The following is a 22,582-nucleotide window of genomic DNA, read 5'->3' as shown; positions in this document are numbered from 1 at the left end:
AGGCACCCGTTTGCAGTCATTCATCGCAGTGTTGCTTTTTATTATGGAAAATGCACGACCGAGATCTGTGTTGCGGACAGGTTTGTGTTTCCAGTGGAGTAAAAGAATCTGAAAAATAGAGCAAAACATCTTTTAAGTCCACTAACTCTGGTGCAGGGTATTGATTACCAAAATACTCAGTAATCTAAAACAAATCAGTGGTGAAATCAGCATCAAAACATCAATTAACTGGAAGTAAGATTTTGAGTTCCATATATTGTGTTGGATGTGTACACAAATATATTTTTTTGGGGAGATACAACGTCTCACATTTCCATGCCTTAGGATAAAACGTCTCCAATGATGATATGGGAAGCTCGTGTTGCTAAAGGATACAGGCATCAAAGCAGGGAATGAAGGTTAATGTTTGCTGAAAACATTCAACAGATTTCTGTGGCTATAAATCCTCTCAAACCTTCTGGATGCTCATTTAGGTCATATTTTATTTAAACGACGTCAGGCAGAGACACTTGTGAATGTAAAAGCCCACTTACCTTATTTAAGGCATCTAGGCATGTCTGTCATTGGAGGTAAAGTAATCTAAGTGGGGTCATTAATCACAAGGGGTTCCTCTGAACATCCCACCTTGAATACATTCTCTGAGGATACGTCTATTTCAAATCTTCTCACAGCGGCCTTGCTGAGAGTGGCATGAGATCTGTCTCACAGCCACACTGACTTGAAGGTTTTACATGACATGTTTTGCAGCTGGGAGACTCTAAATATCTAATATCCTGTATCCTGTAACCACAATGTTTAAATCTCATGATAACTCTCATGAGACAGAAGGCGGTATACAAAATGCATACAGTTGGATTCTGGCTGCAAATAAAAAAGAAAGGTTCTGATTATAAAGGGATCGAATGTCTTCTTTGCAAATCATCCCCAACTTTACACTAATACAAGATGATACAGAAAGGCACTTTAAGTTTAGAAAACAATAGAAATATTTTGCTACAGGCTGATTTATTTCATTCCATTCCGAAATCCCTTTGATCTTCAATTGCTCTGCCAGAAAGACACAAAGCATTTAAGTTATATTGAATAATTCTCAGTGCTGCTTTTTAATAAGTTAATACTGTTGGACGTATATAAATAAATTGCAGTGCACTTGGCTTCGGCATTTATCAAAAGCTTACAGGACTACAAGATGACACAGCACTTTTCTTTAATTTTATATTAGAGGATCTTTATCTAAAGAAAGGTCTTTGATATGACAGCCTTACTGTCTGAACTTTTGTCCATTGCATATGTGGATAAAGCAAAGTCAGATGTACAAGTCAAGACCATAAAAGAACTTAAGATTGGAGGGGAAGAAAAAAAATGCACATAAAAAAATGAATCTCGAATAGCTCATTACGTTTCTAGAAGTTTGCAGATTTCCAAACTTAGGCTGGGCACTATTTCATAGATTCCAATTAATAATACACAACAGAAGAATGAAGACTTCAAAAGCCTTCCAGTGCTTTCAGAGAAAGAGAAAAAACTCCCATCTTGTGTCCTAAATCTGTCTCCATTCAAGCTCTAATTTCATCCTCTGATCCTGGTTTCGATTTGAGTGTTTTAAAACATAAAATGAAATATCTTTCTACCTCAATATATTCTGCTTGACGACTTCGACTAGACACTAAACGCAAAGCAAAGTATTTATAGCCACATATGGTCATCGGAAAACTTTTAGCAGAACAAACTTCTGTCTCCACCGGTTACAGAAAAGGTTGAAGGTGCTGGTGATATTCCTTGATCGCTCGAATACAAAACCAAACATTTAGACTGGTCCATTTTCATCGTCTCCATGCTTTAAGTAATTTTCAGTGGGGCAACTGCAGTCATATCCTGCAGCTGGCCTTAAATTCAATATTGAACACCCAGATGTCACAGCCAATGGTCTTCCGTGTGTCCAGGCAGAGATCTGATGGTTATATTTAGGAGCTTTTCATTGCTACAAACTACAACAAAGGGAAGCAAAACCATTCAGCTAATGAAGTGGCAAAAAACTGTAGAAAACACACCCCTGAGGCCTGTAATCAGCAACACAGATTAAAGGTGTACAAGAGGTTGCCTAGTCTTGGTTATCCATTGTAGCTTATTCTTTAAATTCTATGGGGATTAGTTTTTTAAATCAACCTCATCCACCTTCCCTTAACCCAGTAGAAAAAAAAACGATTCTGTGCTGTGATTGCCCAGATGTGATTTAACTCAGGAGGTATGTGTACATTCAGAACAGGTCACAGATTTAAGGCAAAGAAAAACCACACCTGAAAAACAAAACAGAACTGATGACGGCGAATCGCTTCAGTCGCTTGGTGCCAGACTCAGAGCACAGTACAACAGAGACATTTCAGGCTCACTGGCACGGTAAAAGCAGCTCCAGATTGTGAAGCTTAATTGTAAGTGCCCTGCTCCTCTCGGCTCCCAGTAGGATGCAGGTGGTGCCAGTGAAAAATTGCAGCTGCACTTTGGAGCCCTGTTATCCCTGCAACACAAAACCAGAATAGCGATGCAGGCTCCCGTAGACAAGTGTTTTTATTCCCTCTTGCTCCCCGTGCTTCCGCCAGCTCGTGGCTCCAGCTAGGGTCGCATACTGCTTGCCAAGCCTGGTGCGGAAAGAGCAAGATTGAAAGAAAGTAAAATGCAGAGCGATGGGAGAAGAGATTCAGCGGGATAATTCATGAGCCTTTAGGCACTCGTCCCCGGGGAGCTGGGTTTGAATTTGGCTCAGAACACAAAGTGTTTCAGCTCATCTCTCTGTGAACATTAGGCCAAATAACTAAAATACAAAACAGGCTTTGCATAAGAGAATCGTTTGCAGCAGCCTTGAAAGGAGATGCAAAAATACCTGTGAGGAACTGGGTATAATCCTTGTGAGACAGCAGGGAAAACCTGAGGACACTGTACCTACTGCCCATTCTGTGGACAGATGCAAGATTATTTGCGATTCGGGGGAAAAGATGCCCAGTTAATATGTGCAGAATTCCTCATTCCTCAGTTGCTGTTTAGAGTAGGTCAGCATGTATTTTCTGTTGATGCTCCTTGGAAAACAGGGTGACAAAAACACAAGGCTCTTCTCCCTATGTTCGCAGTTTGAACTCACGACTTCACTCTGTATTGCTTTTCTTATTACATTTCTGTGAATTTTGCCTCAGTGTGATTTGATTCTTTTATTACTTTTCTTGTTTACAATTTCCTATTTAATGTGCCACACAGACACAATTTGGTTTATATATTTTACCCACTGAACAAAAAGGACTTTAGGCTGTGACCTCGAAATGTGGAAAAAAGCTCCTTAAAATTTCATTTCAAATCAGATCTCCTCGGGTCTTCTAAAGTGACAAAACACATAAGATATGCACAGCTGGAAAAATAAACGTATGCCGAAGATATGAAATGCTGGGCAGCAAAAGCAAGTGAAGCTCACAAAGGACAGAACGACACATCGGAATGCCTCTCTGTAATAAAGTGGAGAAACTGCATCAGACTTTCAGGGGTCACTGGATTTCAGAAATACATGACAGCGGCTTTCATCTGTAAATCACCGCCGTGTCACGTCAGACTAGTGATTGAAGGAGTCTTACCTTCAAAGACCTGGGACATCTGAATGTGTACTCATCAATAAACCGAATCTCTTAAACACTGAATGAAGGGAATTGTATTGGGATCCGGTTAAGGGATGTTCAAACGTTTAAAATCCTAATGAAAGTCAAACTATAAGCTTGATCCCTGTATGACCGGTGGATCTCGCAAACTGCCCCCCGGACTACAGTGTTGTGCTGCACAAAAAAGGGTGACCTTCAACAGTCCATACAGACATTTATTCAAGGCTATACTGAATGAGGCCTGTGTGTGTGTAGGGCTATATATGATGCATAAGGTTAATTTACTACACATTCAAGTCTCTTAACTCATCAGGCATCCATCTTACTCTAGAAGCCAGTTTAGTGAAGGGTCACAGCTTGTTCTTCCCAGTGGACATCTTTCCATGTAGAACAAACGGCACAGTTTTCCAAAGGTCAAGTGCACAAAGGCAATAGCTGCATGGAGGAACACATTCACAGCTATGAAAATATGTCTTTATGGTGGCTTCTAGCACCGACAATAATAACATAGCCAATAAGAAAATGATATGCTCCAAACAACACTGTCGAAATGGTCAAAACAGCAAAACATGTTTGTTCATCAAAAACAAAAAATATCATCAATGATTTACCAATATCAAGATGGTGGCTTTCCATTATATAACTGCTTATGCGATGTATGCATTCTGTCAGTACTGATCTTCATCCAAAGTGAGAGCACGAACAACAGGGGGCAATCAATCACCCACAGCAGCTTTTAACTCAAAAGCAAGACGAACGGAGACAAAACGATGATGCAAGAATAATAAATAATAGAAAAAGAAGTAAAGAGAAACCATGTGATTTTCAACCCGTTCAGCATGGCTCCCACTGATGAGCTTCACTTTGTCCCCTTTGAACTTTATTTAGATTATTCTAATTCCAGCAATTCTTCTGTTGATAATGACAGCAGAAAGTAAAGCACGCTAACATAAGATTTTGTCAAGGACATTTGTAGAAAAATAATTACATTTTTGGAGTGTAAAGAAGTATTTCAGCTCTGCCTTCATGAGGTCAGGTGTTCCCCCCCTAATGTTCCTCCCCTGGGGTCTGGGGAGATGCAGGGCAGTTCGGAGCCACAGCCCCAGCATGGCATCACAATCTATCTTTCTAGATATCTGTGTGTCTAGATAGAGACAGAGATATAGATATAGAGATATAGTGATATAGAGATATATAAAGACATACTGTAAACGTATTTTAAAGGCTGGGCATAAATAACTGCCATTAGACAAGGAAGCCTCTTTGCCTTGAGTTATATGTTCCCATGAAAGAGAGTGGCCTTCAGCCCGTGGGTATTTGATATCCATTTACAGAAGCCGAAAATGGAACAGATCAATACTAAAGAGATACAATAGCTGCTCAAACAGGGAAGGTCAGAATGTTTGATCAGCATCCTGCACCACTCCAGTACTTTGTTCCTAAAGGGACCCTCAACGGAAAAGCCAGTCTGAAACCTTGACATTACAGCAGGCGCACTGGGTAGCCGAGGTTTTATGTTGACCCTTTGGTTGGGATTTACTTTTGATCTGTCTCGAAGACATCATGTATTAATCCTAGCCATTCTATGCTATGTTTTTGTGGCTGGCCTGGGAAAGCATACATCCACCTTTTGGAACTCCAGACAGACGTCAAAAATATTTCCACATTGCCTTGGTTAAGGCATACATCAAAACATTTATTGAATCTGGTTAATGCTATGGTTATGTTCACTGCATGGGACACTATATACTGCTGATATCTAGTCCTATAACCATAATGTGAAAACACTCTGCACAAGTGGGACCACAATTTAAACCTGATGAATTACTGGACCGTTCAGGTATCTTCCGGTTGCAAGACGTGATAGTAACGTTACAGGATTGGAGCAGAATGCTTTAAAGCCCCGAGGGCATCTTAGAACTAGCAGAAGCTGAAGAGTTATTAACCTCTAAAGATGTGTGATAACCTCATGCTTGTAGTTCAGCCTGTTTTTCACATCTATACTGTACAGGATGAAAGAAAACAAAAAATAACAAAAAAAGCCACAGGATTTTCTATTCCACACTTTCAAAAAATAAAAAAGAACAGGGGAACGAAACGCCAATAATGAATGTGCTCAAAATATCGATACAAATAATGCATTGCAATAAATCAGCTAGCACTGTCTCATTACACATTTCTGCCGTTCGGGACAAAGTCAATCACTGTGTTCCCTCTGCAGCAAACATGACTGTTTCACTACAGAGCAGAGAGACCATAGAAGAAAGACAGGTATCCAGTTCAACCCCGACTTCAGTCAATCTATTTTTATTTTAAAGTGCAACTTGTCATGGTAAGCACCATCTTAAAACTGCTGATAATGCTATTAAAACATCACATAACTGCCTCTTTTCCTCAGGAGGGAAATACAAACTTAAGTTTTGAAAACTTAGACGGCTCGATTGACTTTCGGTGCGGGAAGGAACATTTTGAAAGGTTGCCTCAACAAAGCAGGTATAGAAATAGAAAGTAGGGCACCTGCCAAAAGATGAAGGGCCACACTTGTTTGTTTATTTATTTATTTGCTGTTTGTTTGTTTGGATCTGCATACAAATAGAAGTGGCTGTTTTGTTCCCATTTATATTTGCATAAATAGCCAGCAAATATAAACTTACTGAACTAACTAACCAACTAAATGTATTACAGTCAGGACCTCTACTGAAAACACAGCGTGTTTTTGCCTGGTTGGATATATAGCACAGTTGAGAGCTTTTTACAATCCAGTGTTTTAACAATGTCTGAATTGTAAAAGAGTTTCCTCTTTATTTATTCATTAAAAACCCACTACTTCCTGGAATCAGCAGATCCTACAAAAACATCAAAGCAAAAACAACAATCTGCTCCCGATCAAGAGGTCTCCTGTGGCAGTAGCCATTGTATAGTATAGCATATGTGGTGCAATAACTTCTGATTTAAAATAAGCCTTAGTCAAAAATAATTCCACATCAACACAAAAACATCAGAAAAAAAGGCTAAATCCAACATCCTAAAATAGAGGAGAATAAAAATGGGATTGAATGAAAAGGATCCTCCTGGGACATGTGATATAAATTCAACTGAGAACAAGAACCTAATCAACTAATAGTAAGTCTTGACACCAACCCTTATTCTTGGTCTTAATCATCATCAAATACAAGCCTGTCACTCAATGGACATGAGTTTTAAAGTGCTTCTCACATCTATAAAATCTCTCTCTTACTCCTGCCTCAACTCAGTAACTTAACCTTAATTGCTTAATTGCATGAATGTAAATTGTTTCTTCAGTGTTATGCAGTGAATGTTTTAAAAACATGATGCATCTAGTCGGGGACACATTCCTGCCAGCTCCTTGTAAATAAGCAGAAAATGTAACACATAATTCTGATTTGCATTAAATATCAAGGAAATGAAACTGTCATTAAATGTGACAGTGACCACATATCTGTGCTCACATTTAACTCACAGTGTCATGTTTTGGATTTGTGTTTTTTTAAAGCCGACAGGCAGAAAACCTTTCGTTTTGCAAAGTGTGTGCGAAACCATTTCTCCACCACGGCACTATATAAAAACATGCAGGTCTGAAGCCAGAACAGGAAATTATCAAAGCTTAGCTTCTCACACAAATCTAAGAAGATCGATATGAAAACAGAGTAATGGAGAGGCGAGTCTGACTGACTTGAAAGCCAGAGGAACAGAAGAGTCTGATGTCCCTTTCTGTGTCTGTGATTTTACCTGTATCGGACACGCTCCACTGTGTCATGTGTCAGACGGCTGCTGGGGTTGTGGCTGTGAGGATTGCCTGAAAGAAAGACATTTCAAAGTCTCTTTATGCAACGTTCAAAACACTACAGAGAACTGAAGATAACATATAAGCATAATTTACGCTTTTTTTCAAATGCTTTCTTATCATTCAGAGCTTCCAGTGTATCTATGATTTTTATCCCATATCTACAGCATCCCAGTGCTTAACCATATTGGGTCAGCCTCTTGAGACACACATAAAACTGGATGATAATATACGATAGGGTGGAGTTTGAAATATTTTAAAGAACATCAACTTAACAAGACAACAGACTGTCACAAGGTTATTTTATTGGCTCCTGCTAGTTCTGCAGGACTGTAAATGCAAACGTTTTCCAATTCTCGACTGAATACTATATCCCCTACAGAGAGAAATGAATTACAGTACTACTTAAAAATAACCGTCATTGGAAATCCTCAGTCCAGGTATTCTACTGTTGAATTCTGATGGGATCTCTTGATCAGATCTGAAGATAAACACTTGGAGGCGAACAAGTTACACACACTGAGGACAGGAATGCTGTGAGAGTGACACCGTGGAAAGAAAAGGCCAGACAAAGGAAGAAAGAGACTCAGGAAAAATATCATGAAAAGGAAGAGAAGAGAGAGAGAGAGAGGAATTGCTCAGGGTGTGAGGAGTCGAAGCAGGTCTTATTAAACTAAACAAACTCAGCAGGAAGAGGCTGGGGACTGGAGGAGGTTGAGGGAATTGCCATTTTATTTCCACTTGAACAGCCTTGTATCAATCAAATGGGAACTCTGTTTTTCTAGAGACACTTACCTGTGGACAGCAGATTCAGATTCACAATAGGAATGCGTTTCATAGTCCTTTAACTGCAGCTTTTTCATCAATTGAATAGCATGTGGTTTGATTCCTAGCTTACCTGCTTTTGGCATAAATGCTGTCAAAACACCATAAATTTCTTTGTTCTCGTTTGGCTTGTATGGTTCGGTTTTAAAATCTGTAGTCCGTTCGAATTCTGAGAAATCATGGTGGAACATGGAGGGGTGTAACTTATAATGCAAACCATGGAAAACCAAGCCAAAGGTAAGTACATGCAGGGTAAAATTATGGGTAAACTACCAAATTACCATGTACATTTACTGTGGTAACCTGTTGTAAGAGTTACTCTAACCCTAAACGGGATGGGACATGTGTCTTGTCTCGTCTCGCCACTGTGTTGATCGAGGGGTGAGGTCAAATGGAACGGATTTGGGCAAAAAAATTGAATTAACAATTTCGGAACATACAAAGAAAATTAAATAAGATAAATTCTGAAGTGAAACAAATTTGGCAATATGTCTTATGATAAGCAGGAAATGAGGCTGATTTCTGACTTTGAAATATGCGTGAAGCGATACCGTGAGCACGGTCAGGGCAGACTGAACACAACCGAACGCAAAACGATAACTCACCGTAGACGTTTTCTGCCAGGTCCTGAGAAAATCCCTTAATCTGCGACTGCGGAAAGAGTGTGGTGCCTGCGTGATCAAGATAAGTCATTCCTGTCAGGGAAATAAAAGAGAAAAATGAAAGTTAACGTTTCCATCTGGGACGGGGAAGGAGACGGGAAAATACATACATTTAAAAAAAAAAAACGACTGTTCTGCTTGGGTTGATACTATCTAACTAGTATTTGTTCAGATATCCAGTAAGAATGATCTTGTCCTCTCAAAGGCCACTGTGTCATTGCAGTGATTACAAAAATAGAGTATCAAATCTCGTCCCCTCTGATAGGGAATGTCACTGCTGTATCATTTCAATACTTTGTCTCTCAACACCTGTTCCTCGAGCAAAAGACGAGCATCACTTGTGTAGCAGGTGCTGTGGTTCTCAGTGAGTGAAATACAGAGGTCAGATTATTTGTGATCTACTTGTTTTTGTAGTTTGCGGTCAATATGAAAACACAAAAACACTTACATACCAGAAGCATCTCATAGCATATGTCGTTTTTATGTCACTGTTTGAGTTCATGTTAACTAAGTAAACAGGTATACTATGAAGGTTATTGCTGAAAGGAAAGTATATTTCAGTGTCACATACCATGCTTTTTCAGACACCTGTAAGCAACACACATCTGTGCAATGAGCTTTGAGAAGATGTCTCAGTCATCTGGCCAGAGCAGCTACCAACAACGGCAGTATAGTATATCAATATGAGCAGAAAACCCCCAAAATGCAAACGGAGAATCTTGGAACACACACACAGAAAAGGAAGAATCAACATACCAAGGAATAAAAGTGTGAACTCCTTTTATAGCTGGTTCTCGATTATTTCTGGAGGTTATATCCCCTGAGTATAGTGTGTTTCACCTCTGGCAGCTTGGGTTAACATTCAACTTAAGTGCCAAGTAAGAGAAGTTTGATGCATTTAGCTCAGCCCCCGGGGATATTAGTGCACATCATAACAGAACCACACATTTCGACACCGTTCTGGTCTGGCAGGCTTGTGAGGACGACAGGACAAAACGTGAGGGTGTTCAGCTTAAGACTGATTTATAGCAGCAAATCCCTGAGAGGAGACGGTACAGGTACAGCAGGCGCTGGAACAGGAGTCTCTGTGTAGTCTACTATTCTGCTCCTTTCACAAAGAACAATGTTACTACATTACTGGGTTTTTACTAGAGCAATCTAGGTACAATGCTTTGCTCAAGGGTATGACAGCAGTGTCCCCCACCTGGGATTGAATCCACAATCCTCTACTTCAGAGTCCAGAGCTACTCCACACTGCTCCTTAGCTCTGACATTTTATGTGCAAATAATGAGAATGTTGCTCTGAAATTAATTAATAGGAATATCAATACTTCACTGGATTTGCACGTTCAAGGTCTTTCCTTTTCCTTTCCTCATCACTCAGCCTGCTACTACAGATTCACACTCAACAGTCCAACAACCGACTTTCAACGTGTTGATACAAAAAACCTAGTGGGGAAAATGTGCGGTGGGGTTGTTCCTGCTCAGGGGGCTACAGGAGTTTCCATCTCCAATGACTCGGGTCTACATTTTGTTTGAATGTTAAATGCTCAGTTTTGTACATTCATTACTTTTTGTTTAGAGGCACCTTTAAAAAGCCTGGCCCCGTATGAATAATTATCTCAGTGTTTTCCAAGTTACTGTCATTGCGCTTCAGTAATCAATTTTTATTCTTAGATTCTTTGGACACTTTGTTACAGGGGTATATGTGTATTATATTATTGTAATGTGTGCCTGTAAGGGAATGTAAGCAACTTAAAAGTTAATTCCACTTGAACTCTTATATCTTAATATAAGGAACAGGCAAAAACACTTAATCCTATGTAGGTCTCCTGCTAATTGTCTGTTTGAGGGTGATATTGGGCATTGTTTTAGTTAGTTTGCTTTGTTTTTGTATAGTTAATATCTCCTGGGTTGTGTTGGTATATAAATAACCTCCCTGGGCTACATCTCATAATAAAGGAACTAAATCTAAAATTCAATTTGCAAATCAATTCAGCTTTGTCCATTTATTTTGTTCACAACTGACAGTGCAGGAGCATATTTAATAACCAAACCATAGGTTTATAGAAGTGAGTGCCAGCTTCTCTTTTCTTTTGTAAGAGCAGTAAGTGTGCATTGAGTATCTATGGTTTTATTTACCTTAATCTGGTAAATGCAGGGCACTCAGTAACTCTGGGTGGTAAATCATGCAAAAGCTTGTGCTTTGCAATAAAGCTGAACCTTTGCAATTATTTCTAGTCACAGCCAGTCTCCAGTGTGGGGGTGTGCAACATTGTCTGGTATTCCTGTATTGATTCCCCTGGAGTTGCTGGCCATTAATTACACATTTCAGAGAGTCAACATCACAGATCTGCATGCAGCGCAGACTCATGTTATAATACATTAATTTAGGTATATTAGGATTGTATTAAATGGTTATGCTTGATAACAGATACAGTTTAGGAGATTTTGATTTGAAATTACAAGTGTTCCAAGTGGAAGGCACACATACAAATACACACACATATATATTATATATATATATATATATACACTCACCTAAAGGATTATTAGGAACACCATACTAATACTGTGTTTGACCCCCTTTCGCCTTCAGAACTGCCTTAATTCTACGTGGCATTGATTCAACAAGGTGCTGAAAGCATTCTTTAGAAATGTTGGCCCATATTGATAGGATAGCATCTTGCAGTTGATGGAGATTTGTGGGATGCACATCCAGGGCACGAAGCTCCCGTTCCACCACATCCCAAAGATGCTCTATTGGGTTGAGATCTGGTGACTGTGGGGGCCAGTTTAGTACAGTGAACTCATTGTCATGTTCAAGAAACCAATTTGAAATGATTAGACCTTTGTGACATGGTGCATTATCCTGCTGGAAGTAGCAATCAGAGGATGGGTACATGGTGGTCATAAAGGGATGGACATGGTCAGAAACAATGCTCAGGTAGGCCGTGGCATCTATACAATGCCCAATTGGCACTAAGGGGCCTAAAGTGTGCCAAGAAAACATGCCCCACACCATTACACCACCACCACCAGCCTGCACAGTGGTAACAAGGCATGATGGATCCATGTTCTCATTCTGTTTACGCCAAATTCTGACTCTACCATCTGAATGTCTCAACAGAAATCGAGACTCATCAGACCAGGCAACATTTTTCCAGTCTTCAACTGTCCAATTTTGGTGAGCTTGTGCAAATTGTAGCCTCTTTTTCCTATTTGTAGTGGAGATGAGTGGTACCTGGTGGGGTCTTCTGCTGTTGTAGCCCATCCGCCTCAAGGTTGTACGTGTTGTGGCTTCACAAATGCTTTGCTGCATACCTCGGTTGTAACGAGTGGTTATTTCAGTCAAAGTTGCTCTTCTATCAGCTTGAATCAGTCGGCCCATTCTCCTCTGACCTCTAGCATCAACAAGGCATTTTCGCCCACAGGACTGCCGCATACTGGATGTTTTTCCCTTTTCACACCATTCTTTGTAAACCCTAGAAATGGTTGTGCGTGAAAATCCCAGTAACTGAGCAGATTGTGAAATACTCAGACTGGCCCGTCTGGCACCAACAACCATGTCACGCTCAAAATTGCTTAAATCACCTTTCTTTCCCATTCAGACATTCAGTTTGGAGTTCAGGAGATTGTCTTGACCAGGACCACACCCCTAAATGCATTGAAGCAACTGCCATGTGATTGGTTGGTTAGATAATTGCATTAATGAGAAATTGAACAGGTGTTCCTAATAATCCTTTAGGTGAGTGTATATAGATATATACTGTATACACACACACACAGTACTGTGCAAAAGTATTAGGCAGGTGTGAAAAAATGCTGTAAAGTGAAAATGCTTTCAAAAATAGACATGTTAATAGATTATATTCATCAAATGCAAAGTGAGTGAACAGAAGAAAAATCTACATCAAATCCATATTTGGTGGGACCACCCTTTGCCTTCAAAACAGCATCAATTCTTCTAGGTACACTTGCACACAGTCAGGGATTTTGTAGGCATATAGTCAGGTGTATGATTAAACAATTATACCAAACAGGTGCTAATGATCATCAATTCAGTATGTAGGTTGAAACACAATCATTAACTGAAACAGAAACTGCTGTGTAGGAGGAATAAAACTGGGTGAGGAACAGCCAAACTCAGCTAACAAGGTGAGGTTGCTGAAGACAGTTTACTGTCAAAAGTCATACACCATGGCAAGACTGAGCACAGCAACAAGACACAAGGTAGTTCTACTGCATCAGCAAGGTCTCTCCCAGGCAGAAATATCAAGGCGGAAGATGTCCAGCAGTGCCATCAGCTCAGAATTGGCAGAAAAGCATGGGACCCTGGTACACCCATCTACTGTCCGGAGAAGTCTGGTCAGAAGTGGCCTTCATGGAAGACTTGTGACCAAAAAGCAATAAGGCCAAGAGACAAAACTATGCACGAAAACACAGGAACTGGGGTGCAGAAAAATGGCAGCAGGTGCTCTGGACTGATGAGTAAAAATGTGAAATATTTGTCTGTAGCAGAAGGCAGTTTGTTCACCGAAGGGCTGGAGAGCGGTACATGAATGAGTGTCTGCAGGCAACATTGAAGCATGGTGGAGGTTCCTTGCAAGTTTGGGGCTGCATTTCTGCAAATGGAGTTGGGGATTTGGTCAGAATGAATGGTCTCCTCAATGCTGAGAAGTACAGGCAGATACTTATCCTTCATGCAGTACCATCAGTGAGGCATCTGATTGGCCCCACATTTATTCTGCAGCATAACAACAACCCCAAACATACAGCAACAGTCATTAAGAACTATCTTCAGCGTGAAGAATAACAAAGAGTCCTGGAAGTGATGGTATGGCCCCCACAGAGCCCTGATCTCAACATCATCAAGTCTGTCTGGGATTACATGAAAAGAGAGAAGCAGCTGAGGCTGCCTAAATCCACAGAAGAACTGTGGTTAGTTCTCCAAGATGTTTGGGCCAACCTACCTGCCGAGTTCCTTCAAAAACTGTGTGCAAGTGTACCTAGAAGAATTGATGCTGTTTTGAAGGCAAATGGTGGTCACACCAAATATGGATTTGATGTAGATTTTTCTTCTGTTCACTCACTTTGCATTTTGTTAATTGATAAATATAATCTATTAACATGTCCATTTTTTAAAGCATTCTTACTTTACAGCATTTTTTCACACCTGCCTAAAACTTTAGCACAGTACTGTGTATCGGTGTATATATCGGTATACCTCACCAAGATTTATTTCCACTTGTTCTGATGTACAGTGTCTCTTTTCCAGGTCACACCAGCATATCTTATTTCATTTTCCCATCTTTTATGCGTTTTCCTTCTAGGTGTTTTTCCATCTCTTGGGATCCATTCGATAGCTTATTTTGTCCATCTTTGGTCTGTTCTTGCAATGTGTGCAGCCCATTGCCATTCTCAGTTTCACTCTTTCAGTAATGTCACATACTCGTCTGTTCTCAGATCCATTGTTGTCCTCTTATTATTCCAAGCATGCATCTTTCCATTCTCCTTTGTGTTGATTCCAGTTTGTCATTTTTGCATTTAGTGACCAGGTTTTTATGCATTCATCCATATACAGCTCTGGAAAAAAATAAGAGACCACTCCAAGATCAGAAATCAATGTTAAGTGGTCTCTTAATTTTTTCCAGGGCTGTATATACACACATGAGGGGGGGGGGGGAGTCGATCTTGAGAACATACACCATGACGCTGCGTTAATTACATATAACAAAAACAAAAAGTTGTGGTAATAGATGTGAACACATTTCTTGTTAAATGATTGTCTCTTGATGCAAATGAGAATAACGTGTATTCTTAAATGCCCCGTTTGGCCATGACCATTGGTCAAATATTTTGCCCCAGTCACTTGAATGGTTATTTTTCAATATTCTATTTCTTTCTCACATATACTCACACCAAAAATACACATACACACAAACTTTTCATATTAAAAGATTAAACACTTCCACTGATTTGTTCCTTGTGTTTCTCTATTGATTAGATCTTGATAAAGCGGGAAACATGAACTCTGTGTGGTGGGGAAACAGTTTCAATGCTGATGAGCAGTCATGCCCAAATTCTTGATGACTTACAGAAACTCCTCTATTACCTGTAATGAAGCAAATAGCTCCTAACTTCCACATGCCCACTCATATGGCAAGGCAAATTAACTTAGAGGTATCTACAGATTATTTGAAGATATCTTCAAATGTACTTGAAAATAGGATATCTGCAATTCACAAAGACATCTGGAATACATTTAGAGATGTCTTGAAATAACTCCCTGTATGTTGCCAGTCCAGGTGTTAATAACTGAAGGAATAGACAAGAAGTGATCATCTACAGGTAGATGTCTTTCAGATATCTCAAAATACAGAGGACGTTATTAAGAGATGGCTCAAAGTGTATTTGAGAGATCGTGAAATGAATTTGACACATTTCGATACAATTAAATGAGATATCAGCAAATAATGTAAAGTTATCTCGAATTCATTCATTTCTTATCTGAAACACACTTCGAGATATATCTACATGTGACTTGGGTTTCCCATGCTCTGTCTGCAACTACTTATAAAACATGTATAGAAATAGAAACAACCCCGACTTTTTAAGTGGTATAAACACTTGAATTTCCTATTTGGTAATGAGTTTTCATAGCATTGGTGGTTTTGCATTGAAATGCTCGCTGCTCTGCATGTTTTTGTTCAGGGTCGCGTCCGTGCAGCGCACATTTCCGCAGATCTGCGCAGCTCCGCGCAGCTCCACCACTGCAAGGACGCGACCCACGTAACAAGTCACGGCGAAGCAATTTGCAACAGTGCAGCCAGGGCGCGTCACAGGCTGCGGCCTGATCGGCAACTACTGCAAACACTTCAAACTCATTTCCACGAACAAACATCTGCGCATGACGGTGTGCAGGTCCTGCTGCAGGAGACTGTGCTTTCACTTTCGGTGCGTCCTAATACAATGCATTGGGGTACAGGTCTAGAAAGACACCCGTCAGCTACTCGTATTCAATGCATATACTTCTGCCTGATTCTTTTTTTCTTTCATCCTACCTTTCATCCTTGCAAACTGCTCTCTTCTCATCTCCTCCAGGTCGCCGCTGTAGCCGTAGTGCTTCCACACTTTCTGGAAACTTTCAAAAGTGCACACGTCATTAAAGCCAAATGCATGCGCCTCCATTTTCACTTTTAGTTGTATGTTGACACCTACAACGGACAGGTTTTGCGAACACACAGCCATACAAAAAACCCCGACATTCATGTGCAGTAGTGTCGGATACTGCGAGCTCACACACCGGGCAAACTCTGGCCACTGATCTACTGTCCCAAAGCCATGCGCACTAAAGCAGCAGCAGCAGCAGCAGCAGCACGCTAAACACATGCAATTCACAACTCGTTCAGTGGGAGGACTTGCTGATGTGCAAAGTGCCCGCAGGTCCGAGGCGTTGCAATGACATTTCACTGGGGCATTTTTACACAACCACATGTTGGACCTGCTGAAGTAAGCTGTGCATGCTTTCATTGAAGAGTGAAGGTGTTGCAGGTTTTGTAAAATCATGCTAGACGAGTAGAGGGCTGTGGTTAAGAAATCAATCAAATAAAGCTGCAGAAATAACTTCTTTCCTTCTTTTTTTCGTTTTGAAGGCTGGGCTATGATTTAAACTGAAACCAATTATGCTTTCACCTAGTTCATTTCCAAGGGTTTTTACAATGCATCTCAGCAGGAGCCTGGAATCATTAAATAAACTCTCAGAAGCCCTATTGTCCTACTTGTGCTGTCTTGAGCTATGAATGTAGACAATAGTTTTAGACAAATACACAATGTAACCTTCTTTTTTAATCAACAATACCACAGAAAAGCTCCATATGTCTGATACATTTCTCTAGATATTATAAAGCAATCACAAGTAAAATAGCTTTTTTTATTATTTCGGTAGTGACATTTAATGAGTTTGAATGAGTTTTTTTAATGGATTACTTTCAGCTAAATAGCAGTGTATTTGAAATATAATTACAATGCTGATTCAATCACACTGGTTAACTTGAACAGCGGTTGAATTCAACACCGGTACAAGATTGTATTTCAATTTAATGGAGCAAAAGTACATAAGGAATTGAATGTAGGCTTCTTTGGGAATAGAAAGATCTCAGACACAGACATCCCCGGAAAAATCTTGTCCCAATTCAATCGCTCTTAAAAGCAAAAGTGCATACTTCATAATTTCCCTGATACAAATATTCAGTCTGAACCAAATTTCTCATGCTTGGAGGATTCTTTTTATTATGTATTTTTCTTGCAAAACTAATAAATAAATCACTATTTATGGAATCAAGCAATGGAAAAAGAACAAATACTGTTTTGATTATTTATGTTTGTTTATTTGAACAAGTGTTGTCTACTTATGAATTTAGTTCAAAACATATCGTATATCAAACCATACTTCCTATGAGTAATCTCAGTGGGTATTAGTAAATATTCACTTTGATTGAATTGAGTTAAATCAGTGGCTGCCAATAGTTATATTTGCAACTTTGCACATATCTCCTAGCAGAGTGTACTCAGGGATTCAACATACGGTACACTTAGAGAGAGTGCCAACAGGGAATCATATATGATGTTGTTGTCATAAAATTATTCCAGCTGCCCCCCCCATTCACACATACAATGAACCTTTTATAAGAAAGACCCTTGAGGGAGTATTTCCAAGCAGAAGCGAATTAATCAATATTTAAATTAGTGACAGAGAGCTGCTTCCTTAATAAGATCCATTTTAACAACCACCACCCCCCCCCCCAACACACACACTCACCTTCACCCATCTCCCGCCAACTGAAAAAATATGACACTACTTATATCACGAAATTGGTCTTACTGCATAAAAAACAGCTACAGTCATCAACAGCAGCTTGGAAATTAGATGTCAAATTAAATATTATTGTTGTGACATTTGCTAGGCTGCTGAAAGGATGAAAAAATATTAGAATGAAATCAGCACTAGATTATTTCTGAATAGATTCTTTCTGAAGCTGTCTTTGCCACTTCACATCTTCTCACAGGGAGTCATGACACTTGCATGATAATTGTACACGTATTTCATTTGTACAATTCTCACCAGGCTATGTAAACCGAGCGTCACATGGGGCAGATAATAACGAGTTCCTGCATGTAAACTAAGCGTGTTTTTATGAAGGGCTGTGTAACACTGTTGTCACATTTCTACAAAGCATGGCTCTTGCGTTCTGAGAGGCAACCTACTACATGCATCAAAGCTGACGGACGCTATTGCTGCAAAGTTACTGTGATCTTGTTACAGGTTCCTATAGGTTGGGCAGCAGTTTGGAATATGACTGTTTACTTTGAGGACAATCTGTCATCCTGGTGACCTACTTTACTGCAGGGTTCGTAGGTCGGTTTAAATTAGGGAAACCATTAACATTAGTTTAGTTAAATATTAAAGACTCAGCCTGAGTGAAAAACACAAAGACACTTGAGCTCACAAGAAGAGGACTTGGGTCCCGTTGATTGCAGGAGCTGAGGATTGAATGTTTACATTACCATAAATCAGTAAAAAAAAGACATCAAATATTTAGATGTGGCAGAATGTCAGGAATAATAACAGACAGCTTGTTTTAACTGCGCTGACGGGCCTCACCTTATTGGATTATAGAGTGGGAAACTTTCTTGTTCTGACATTGGTTCTGACCACACGAATCTGAGGAAAGTGCAAGGCCAGGTCTGCAGTCTTTAGGCCTGATTTCCACAACAGTCCTCCTCTGCCATTGCATAAAACTCCAGTATTGAATAACTTAATTATTAAGTACAGCCGCTATACAACCCAGTCAGTAGGCGGTTCAAGGCTGTGCTGTGTAGTGCGTGTGTAAGATTTATACCAAGCATACTAGTGAGTGAATTAAAAAATAATCAGTGGTAAAGGTAATCGGCCACACATGTGCTGTAAAAAATATAAAATGAATTAAAAATCTGATGAAAGCAAAGTTGGCCCATCTTTCCAAACAATTTTAATTGACTAAGTAGTGTTGCAATGTCACAGATGTTTAAACCGTAGAGTGACATGAGGTCCTTTCTGCTCCCCACTGGGACTGTTAATAGGTTCTTTTTGGAGCCAATTAATACAATCCCAGGCATATATATTTGTCTCTGATGAACTGCAATTGTTCTGAAATAATTGGAACCAGGGTATGAGGAGAATAACACAAAACAATCACACGTGACAAACCACCAAAGTCTATAAATAAATAAACATAGTATGAAAAACACAATTCTTCAGTGAAAAACACCAAACCGGGGCTTTAATACTTGGCTCCACCAGCACGGCAAGCAAGGCTAATATCTGGCACACAGCCGGCAATCCCAGAGACTGCAGAAACTTCTGTGGTGAGCAGACTCATTATAAGTACATGATCTGCCACAGAAATGATCTGATTAACTGCAGGTGAGATACGTGACCTGAAACTGAGTTAGCAAACACTCTCTTTCTAAAGTGTTTCCAAGGAAACTGATGCCCCAGCTACTGTTAGGTAAGAAAAAAAAAAACTGTGCCAACTAACTGTGCTGCACCGAGTTGCAATAAATCCACGGGGGCACTTCTAATTAACACAGACTATGCAAATTCGAGTTAAAGAAAAATTAAATTACAGTAAATTAATTAAATAAAATGCAAAAGGCCTTGGAGTTGGTTGTCAATTTTAGTCATTAATAAATACATTTGGTTGTTCTAGGAAGCTAAAAAAGCATGATGGCCTTGGGTTTATTATTATTCACACATTCCCTCTGTAGAACTCAACTGAGGAAAACTGCCTCTAAATTAAATAGATTTATACCGTGCTGTTGGGGTGGGGATACAAGTCACATGTCTTCTGCAGAAAATCAGCCACTCGGTTGTTTGTGAGACGATTCTTTATGGATCACCGTTACCAGCCATGTTCTTGTCCTACAGGGTAACCAGTACTTTTTCAGTGCTTGCTGCTCCCCTTCCTTCTGCTTTTTCACTCATTCCACAGCTAATCTGTTATACAAAGATAAGATGTAAAAAAAAAAAAAAAGATATCTCCAAACCTAAAAACTCATTTCATTGTGCTTTAATAAGCTTCTTTCACTGATGCGCTTAAGTACTTTAGATAACCTACATTCTACAGCATGAGGTGCTTGTATGGGTTGAGATATTGTAATTCCATCGTTGTCTTTCTCCTCTGTGCATATGCTTGAGGTCATGTGGAAGAATAAACAAATAGATATATGATAGTGGCAGTATAAACATGTTCCAAGAAGCAGTGTTTATGATATGACACTGGAATGCAACTGGCTAGACTCTTGGGCTCTAGACTCTTAAATGGGTTGATTTCCTGATTATCCAATCCTACGTTCGGAAATCTGCACCTAGTGTTAACTAAACAATAGCTATCATGGCATAATGTGAACAACATTAGGAAGTAAATATGAAACAGAGTTAGTGTATGCTTTACAGTTGATCTTATTACCTGTTGCGTTTCCTTCCAGTACACATATGGTAGGTGGATCAAAGATCTGAAGAGAACAAGTTCCAAGACTGAAGAGTCTAGAACAGTCTATGCTAGAACACTTTAAGGAAACCCAGTAGTGGATTAAAGTTCTGTCCTAATCTGTAAGGTCTTTATTGAAATGTTCCCCGGGCCCTGCTTAGTGGAATCTTCGGAATCCTAAGAAGATTTGAATTCGAGGAGGCTTGACTTGATTACCCTGCTGAGAGAATAAGAGATAACGGATGGGGATGACACTATTAATAAATCCCATCATTTCCATTAGCCAATGATCTCCATACAGCACTTAATTTACTTTACTTAGCTGGCGTGTCACTGCCATTGACAATGGACACATTCAAAAGCACCTTGAAAATTTCTAGTGGAGATTTCCAAAGGGATTTCTGTCAGCAAGGCAGTGACAATAATTAATTCCAACATATGACGCCTGGTAACAATGCCGTTAAACGATCTAAATAGCACTCTTGAACCTCGTGTCAGGAATTGAGCTGACACCTCGTCTTCTCAGCTGACAGACCCTGACATTGGTAGATACAGAATATCATTATGTATGATTGCTGTGTGTAATGATAGGATGAGAAGAAGGGAAAATAATTATGATCAAAGCTCCTTTTCGCATCAGAATTAGTCCAGAGGTCTGATTTTTGTTTTCAATCGTATATTTATTGCACCGTAGTCTTAGGTTGTGCCTTAATAGTGACAATTATATTATTTAAACGTGTGTTAAAGGTGGCAAAAATATCAGGGGAATGACAGCATTCAGTCATGATTGATGAGGTCATAGAAGCTTTTATGCTCCTCATTCTCACACTTGAATAATGTCATATACATATGTAGGTAAATATATTCATGTAAAAAAAGAGCAGCTGCTAAGAATGAAATAATAATAATAATAATAATAATAATAATAATAATAATAATAATAATAATATGTATTAAATTATGTTTGTGCTTTGAGTGGGCAAATTGGGTTGCGGTACATTTACAGGATCATCTAATATTTGACTAATATGAGAAAAAGTGTAAATTTATTTCCAAAAAACAGGTGCTAATTTAGTTTGCTGGTTAATTAACATTATAAAAGTAGGTCTCCACTAGACTGTATGGGAAATGAGCGGAGAGAAAAATAAATTATGAAAAGACTATTTAATTATCTAATAGAAGAAAGAATAAATAGAAGAAAGCAAAAGTGTATGTTTTGATATTTAAAAACAAGTCAGCACTGATGCCCCAATACATAGTTACATACATACATAATTAAGACAGCTCAGTTTCAGATATTCAACACCTGAATGTATACATGTTTACTAGACTAGGTTCTGGATTGAAGTAAGGATTTCATCCAATCTGCTCATCACAAATTACAATCCCACTTCTTGATTGTGTCTCTTTATGAAGCCAAGGCTTCTTGTGTCAAGTGCAAACCCACCTTCAAGTACTGAGCCTGTAATTTGCAATTTTGTAGGGGGTTGGGATTCAAACTGATGTATCTATGCTGTACATCTACGCATCCACCTGTCTACAGTTTTAGTGTTGTTTTCTATATCGGGAGTAAAATAAGAGTACAGAAAAGTAACAACTCTGAGAACATCCTGTGGGAAATTACCTCTTAATCAGAAAGAAAAGACTGCAAACCTATTGATAACAACTAGAATCTAATGGGGATAATTGCTACTTATAGATGTTCTGAAGTGCCTCAAAATAACCGGTGTAAAGTGCCTGGCAGTCAGGAAAGATCTCCACTGAATGATGCTGTATTTTTAAAGCATTCATGAGCCTCACAATTTAGCTACAGTACTTGGCAGAAGGCTGGAGAAGTTGAAGGTTACATGTTCAGTGTTAACCGTGCCCTCCAGCACTTACCTTTGATCACATTATTAGGGAGGCTACCTGGAACACAGAGACCTAATTATCTGGATCTCTGTCTTAGAAAGTATGCTTACAGCCCAGACGAGTTTAATCTTAAAAAATAAAGTATATATTTATTTATATCATTAACTCTGTTTTGTTCATACTTACCCTATAGCAGAGTGGAGGTCTAAGGTGATTTTATATTGCATGGCCAATGTTCAAGGACTACAAACTGTACAGTAGCTTATTCCCCAG

At 39.3% G+C, this 22,582-nt stretch overlaps 1 protein-coding gene across 2 annotated transcripts in view; it reads right to left on the bottom strand.

Annotated features, from left to right (window-relative positions):
* The window catches only part of mocos (molybdenum cofactor sulfurase), a 95,230-nt gene extending 78,898 nt beyond the window's left edge, over window positions 1-16,332 (bottom strand). For both annotated transcript variants that reach the window (XM_066690849.1, XM_066690850.1), the window contains exons 1-3: window positions 15,992-16,332; window positions 8,871-8,960; window positions 7,386-7,452 (exon numbers count right to left, since the gene is read on the bottom strand). In XM_066690849.1, the coding sequence (XP_066546946.1) occupies window positions 7,386-7,452; window positions 8,871-8,960; window positions 15,992-16,319 (485 nt within the window). In that variant the 5' untranslated portion in view covers window positions 16,320-16,332. The remainder of the gene's footprint in view (window positions 1-7,385; window positions 7,453-8,870; window positions 8,961-15,991) is intronic.
* Between the last annotated feature and the right edge of the window lie 6,250 nt (window positions 16,333-22,582).

The sequence above is a fragment of the Amia ocellicauda genome, chromosome 18 (genome assembly GCF_036373705.1).
Source record: "Amia ocellicauda isolate fAmiCal2 chromosome 18, fAmiCal2.hap1, whole genome shotgun sequence".
Lineage (NCBI taxonomy): Eukaryota > Metazoa > Chordata > Actinopteri > Amiiformes > Amiidae > Amia > Amia ocellicauda.
This window is presented reverse-complemented; position numbering and strand designations above follow the sequence as displayed.